This window comes from Nanorana parkeri, unplaced genomic scaffold, assembly GCF_000935625.1.
Source record: "Nanorana parkeri isolate BGI_ZX_2015 unplaced genomic scaffold, ASM93562v1 scaffold3947, whole genome shotgun sequence".
Lineage (NCBI taxonomy): Eukaryota > Metazoa > Chordata > Amphibia > Anura > Dicroglossidae > Nanorana > Nanorana parkeri.
The window spans coordinates 7,598-14,296 of NW_017310214.1; the positions used below are offsets into that span (position 1 = coordinate 7,598).

A 6,699-nucleotide genomic window follows, 5' to 3' on the forward strand; every position below is an offset into this window, starting at 1 on the left:
TGCGCCTCTGCCGGTGAATGACGGGGCCAATCACCCAACATTCACTCTGCCGGTGAACTGAGGGGGCCAATCACCCAACATTCACTCTGCCGGTGAATGACGGGGCCAATCACCCAACACCGTCTCTGCCGGTGAATTGATGGGGCCAATCACCCAACATGGTCTCTGCCGGTGAATGACGGGGCCAATCACACAACATCGTCTCTGCCAGTGAATGACGGGGCCAATCACCCAACATCGTCTCTGCCGGTGAACTGATGGGGCCAGTGATCCTCTGCCAGGGATTCACCACATTTGCTTGGCTGTCGTTTGCCGATAGTGACTCGTTCTCCTCTCGGTAGAAGGAACATTGTCCAGAACGAGGCGCAGCAGTAATAAATACAACGTGATTGGACGGCTCCTTCCAGGGGCCCTCAGTATACATTGGTATAACAACCTCCTTATCTAGCTCCTTGAGGGCGGGGCAGAAATTTAGCCCCTCCCCTGCAGACACATTGTGGCTTCCTAGAAATGAATGGCGCGATGATATCAGAATTACCTCATCATGACGCCGTACGTGAAGTTGAAGAGGTCGTCCTCCCTCCATGTTGTTGCGGAGACGGTGCCGGCATTCAATATGGCGGACAGGTGGATGAAGATGGCGCTGGTCAGACTCGGCACGTTCTGTAGATGTCTAGAACACAAGAAAGGAATCTCTGCTCAGAACTCTCTTCCCAACCACAGCATAAGGCCACGCCTACCACAGTATATAGCCACGCCTACCACAGTACAAAGCCACGCCTACCACATTATAAAGCCACGCCTACCACAGTATACAGCCATGCCTACCACAGTATATAGTCACGCCTACCACAGTACAAAGCCACGCCTACCACAGTATAAAGCCACGCCTACCACAGTACAAAGCCACGCCTACCACATTATAAAGCCCCTCCTACCACAGTATACAGCCACGCCTACCACAGTACAAAGCCACGCCTACCACAGTATAAAGCCACGCCTACCACAGTATATAGCCACGCCTACCACAGTACAAAGCCACGCCTACCACATTATAAAGCCACTCCTACCACAGTATACAGCCACGCCTACCACAGTATAAAGACACGCCCATTACAGTATAAAGCTACACCCACCACAATATAAAGACACGCCCACCACTGTGTAAAGCCACGCCCATCACATTATAAAGCCACGCCCATCACAGTATAAAGCCACACCCACCACAATATAAAGATGCCCACCACAGTATAAAGCCACGCCCACCACAGTATAAAGCCACGCCCCCCACAGTATAAAGCCACGCCCATCACAGTATAAAGCCACGCCCATCACAGTATAAAGCCACGCCTTTCACAGTATAAAGTCAGACCCACCACAGTATAAAGCCACGCCCATTACAGTATAAAGCCACGCCTTTCACAGTATAAAGCCACGCCCATTACAGTATAAAGCCACGCCTACCACAGTATAAAGCCACGCCTACCACAGTATAAAGTCACACCCACCACAGTATAAAGACACGCCCATTACAGTATAAAGACACATCCACCACAATATAAAGACACGCCCACCATATTATAAAGCCACGCCCACCACAGTATAAAGCCACGCCCACCACAGTGGCCAGAAAATTGGAAACCCCGCCATCCGCTAGCTCTGCAGGCGCTGGCATTCAGTACTTACGATCGTAGGACGGCCTTCTCCGCTCTGACATCATAGTCCGGCAGTGTGACATCAAACATTCGTTCCATTAAAATCTTGGCGTACTTCCCAAAGTCCAACTTGCGGCCGGACTCCCAGACAACGCGGTCATAGGAGAGCGGATCCAGGAGAACGGTGACAAATCTCCCGGCCACCTGGACCTGGCGGGAACAGAGAGAGAGGTCACATGACATGCCGAAAATGGATTTAATGACACGGGTGGGCGGGGCTCTGCAACGCAGGCATATGATTGGTTGTAGCCTCCAGAATAAACAATGAGACATGCCGGAGCTTTCACCTGACACTGGTGGTACTGCCACAGATAGGAGTGACACTATTCTACCGGGCCTCACCACCAGCTATAGAGAACTACAACTCCCAGCAATACATTATACAGCAATGCAGAATACCACCAGCTATAGAGGACTACAACTCCCAGCAATACATTACACAGCAATGCAGAATACCCTCCGCTATAGAGAACTACAACTCCCAGCAATACATTATACAGCAATGCAGAGTACCACCAGCTATAGAGGACTACAACTCCTAGCAATACATTACACAGCAATGCAGAATACCCTCCGCTATAGAGAACTGCAACTCCCAGCAATACATTATACAGCAATGCAGAGTACCACCAGCTATAGAGGACTACAACTCCTAGCAATACATTACACAGCAATGCAGAATACCCTCCGCTATAGAGAACTGCAACTCCCAGCAATACATTATACAGCAATGCAGAGTACCACCAGCTATAGAGGACTACAACTCCTAGCAATACATTACACAGCAATGCAGAATACCCTCCGCTATAGAGAACTGCAACTCCCAGCAATACATTATACAGCAATGCAGAGTACCACCAGCTATAGAGGACTACAACTCCTAGCAATACATTACACAGCAATGCAGAATACCCTCCGCTATAGAGAACTGCAACTCCCAGCAATACATTATACAGCAATGCAGAGTACCACCAGCTATAGAGGACTACAACTCCTAGCAATACATTACACAGCAATGCAGAATACCCTCCGCTATAGAGAACTGCAACTCCCAGCAATACATTATACAGCAATGCAGAGTACCACCAGCTATAGAGGACTACAACTCCTAGCAATACATTACACAGCAATGCAGAATACCCTCCGCTATAGAGAACTGCAACTCCCAGCAATACATTATACAGCAATGCAGAGTACCACCAGCTATAGAGGACTACAACTCCTAGCAATACATTACACAGCAATGCAGAATACCCTCCGCTATAGAGAACTGCAACTCCCAGCAATACATTATACAGCAATGCAGAGTACCACCAGCTATAGAGGACTACAACTCCTAGCAATACATTACACAGCAATGCAGAATACCCTCCGCTATAGAGAACTGCAACTCCCAGCAATACATTATACAGCAATGCAGAGTACCACCAGCTATAGAGGACTACAACTCCTAGCAATACATTACACAGCAATGCAGAATACCCTCCGCTATAGAGAACTGCAACTCCCAGCAATACATTATACAGCAATGCAGAGTACCACCAGCTATAGAGGACTACAACTCCCAGCAATACATTATACAGCAATGCAGAATACCCTCCGCTATAGAGGACTACAACTCCCAGCATACAAATCCGCCATGTTGCGTCACCACATAACCGCAACAAATGACAGGTGTACATCTCTGGAAAGATGCACATGTATGAAGCAATACACGGAACCATGCAGAACCAGCCTGCGCTCCGGATATAGCGCTGACATACATGTGCCACGCCAGGAGAGCCGTGTGGTAGAAAATCCTGAGACTATAACTGAAACCATCATGGCTGCCACTCTGCAGAACCGACACTCACCGTGAACACGTCTCCATGTTTGGCTTTCATACGTGTCAGGAAGGCAGCCGCGTCTCTCCCAAATTCCAGAGCGTGACCCAACCACGGGATGACTCCGAGGTCCAGCGGCGGCTCCCTCTGCCTCCTGCAACACAAAACCGGACTCTGGGTCTGAAGCATGATCTCACTTCACCCGCCAGGGGACACCGGACATGGCTGTGCACATACATGAGACCGAACATGGCTCCATACATGAGACCGGACACGCAGTCCCTCCAGGTAAGTTATCATCACTCACCTGCACACAGTCCCTCCAGATAAGTTATCAGCTCTCACCTGCACACAGTCCCTCCAGGTAAGTTATCAGCACTCAGCTACGCAGAGTCCCTCCAGGTAAGTTATCAGCTCTCACCTGCACACAGTCCCTCCAGGTAAGTTATCAGCTCTCACCTGCACACAGTCCCTCCAGATAAGTTATCAGCACTCACCTGCACACAGTCCCTCCAGGTAAGTTATCAGCACTCACCTGCACACAGTCCCTTCAGGTAAGTTATCAGCACTCACCTGCACACAGTCCCTCCAGGCAAGTTATCAGCTCTCACCCGCACGCAGTCCCTTCAGGTAAGTTATCAGCACTCACCTACACAGAGTCCCTTCAGGTAAGTTATCAGCACTCACCTGCACACAGTCCCTCCAGATAAGTTATCAGCACTCACCTACACAGAGTCCCTTCAGGTAAGTTATCAGCACTCACCTGCACACAGTCCCTTCAGGTAAGTTATCAGCACTCACCTGCACACAGTCCCTCCAGATAAGTTATCAGCACTCACCTGCACACAGTCCCTCCAGATAAGTTATCAGCTCTCACCTGCACACAGTCCCTTCAGGTAAGTTATCAGCACTCACCTGCACACAGTCCCTTCAGGTAAGTTATCAGCACTCACCTGCACACAGTCCCTCCAGGTAAGTTATCAGCTCTCACCTGCACACAGTCCCTCCAGATAAGTTATCAGCTCTCACCTGCACACAGTCCCTTCAGGTAAGTTATCAGCACTCACCTGCACACAGTCCCTCCAGGCAAGTTATCAGCTCTCACCCGCACGCAGTCCCTTCAGGTAAGTTATCAGCACTCACCTACACAGAGTCCCTTCAGGTAAGTTATCAGCACTCACCTACACAGAGTCCCTTCAGGTAAGTTATCAGCACTCACCTACACAGAGTCCCTTCAGGTAAGTTATCAGCACTCACCTACACAGAGTCCCTTCAGGTAAGTTATCAGCACTCACCTACACAGAGTCCCTTCAGGTAAGTTATCAGCACTCACCTACACAGAGTCCCTTCAGGTAAGTTATCAGCACTCACCTACACAGAGTCCCTTCAGGTAAGTTATCAGCACTCACCTACACAGAGTCCCTTCAGGTAAGTTATCAGCACTCACCTACACAGAGTCCCTTCAGGTAAGTTATCAGCACTCACCTACACAGAGTCCCTTCAGGTAAGTTATCAGCACTCACCTACACAGAGTCCCTTCAGGTAAGTTATCAGCACTCACCTACACAGAGTCCCTTCAGGTAAGTTATCAGCACTCACCTACACAGAGTCCCTTCAGGTAAGTTATCAGCACTCACCTACACAGAGTCCCTTCAGGTAAGTTATCAGCACTCACCTACACAGAGTCCCTTCAGGTAAGTTATCAGCACTCACCTACACAGAGTCCCTTCAGGTAAGTTATCAGCACTCACCTACACAGAGTCCCTTCAGGTAAGTTATCAGCACTCACCTACACAGAGTCCCTTCAGGTAAGTTATCAGCACTCACCTACACAGAGTCCCTTCAGGTAAGTTATCAGCACTCACCTACACAGAGTCCCTTCAGGTAAGTTATCAGCACTCACCTACACAGAGTCCCTTCAGGTAAGTTATCAGCACTCACCTACACAGAGTCCCTTCAGGTAAGTTATCAGCACTCACCTACACAGAGTCCCTTCAGGTAAGTTATCAGCACTCACCTACACAGAGTCCCTTCAGGTAAGTTATCAGCACTCACCTACACAGAGTCCCTTCAGGTAAGTTATCAGCACTCACCTACACAGAGTCCCTTCAGGTAAGTTATCAGCACTCACCTACACAGAGTCCCTTCAGGTAAGTTATCAGCACTCACCTACACAGAGTCCCTTCAGGTAAGTTATCAGCACTCACCTACACAGAGTCCCTTCAGGTAAGTTATCAGCACTCACCTACACAGAGTCCCTTCAGGTAAGTTATCAGCACTCACCTACACAGAGTCCCTTCAGGTAAGTTATCAGCACTCACCTACACAGAGTCCCTTCAGGTAAGTTATCAGCACTCACCTACACAGAGTCCCTTCAGGTAAGTTATCAGCACTCACCTGCACACAGTCCCTCCAGATAAGTTATCAGCTCTCACCTGCACACAGTCCCTCCAGGTAAGTTATCAGCACTCACCTGCACACAGTCCCCCCAGGTATGTTATCAGCACTCACCTGTTCCTCCGTAGGAAGGCAGTCCAGGCGAGGACAGTGAGGAGGATGAGGATGAAGAGAAGAGCGGCGCTCATTGTACCCGGAGGAGCTGGAAGTGGAGTCAGCAGAAGCTCATCCTGTGTATATATAGAGGGGGGGAGGGGGGGCGCACATTCCAACAGCTGCACTGACATTCACACTGCGGGGGACGTCATTCTCTCCATGTGAATAGATGGCGTTCCAACCCTAAGGAGAGAGACAACCATCATAAACTATGTGTCTGCATCACCCTGACTTATGGCAAGCCGGGGCCCTGAGATAAGATAGAGGGGCCCCTAGCAGAGCCACGAGTACCAAGAATAGACATAACACAAGGTGAGAGGCTGCAGCAGGGGCTGATCTGTGTCTGACATTTGTGCACAGGCTCACCTCAGTCTAGGAAGTAGATGGTGATCCCGGGTGATGGCTGAACAGAGATGGTGCCGTCCTTCTGGAGAGGGAAGCAGATGAACGCATTGTCAGGGGGAGTCATGTGATCTCTGGGATGCAACAGATACCTGGAAGGGTCACATGACACATCACCGAGGATGGAGAGACGTGATGACATACAGGAAGTGCTGACTCCCTATTGGGGGAATGCATGTGGCCCCGCCCCCCTCATGGACCCAGGC

At 49.8% G+C, this 6,699-nt stretch overlaps 1 protein-coding gene across 1 annotated transcript in view; it reads right to left on the bottom strand.

The window, feature by feature from the left end:
- Positions 1-6,699, bottom strand: part of LOC108803621 (prostacyclin synthase-like) — a gene marked incomplete at both ends in the record, with an annotated part of 17,617 nt that overhangs the window by 7,590 nt on the left and 3,328 nt on the right. Inside the window, 4 exons of the mRNA XM_018575449.1 lie at positions 539-672; positions 1,686-1,865; positions 3,569-3,692; positions 6,050-6,165. Coding sequence (XP_018430951.1) covers positions 539-672; positions 1,686-1,865; positions 3,569-3,692; positions 6,050-6,165 — 554 coding nt within the window. The remainder of the gene's footprint in view (positions 1-538; positions 673-1,685; positions 1,866-3,568; positions 3,693-6,049; positions 6,166-6,699) is intronic.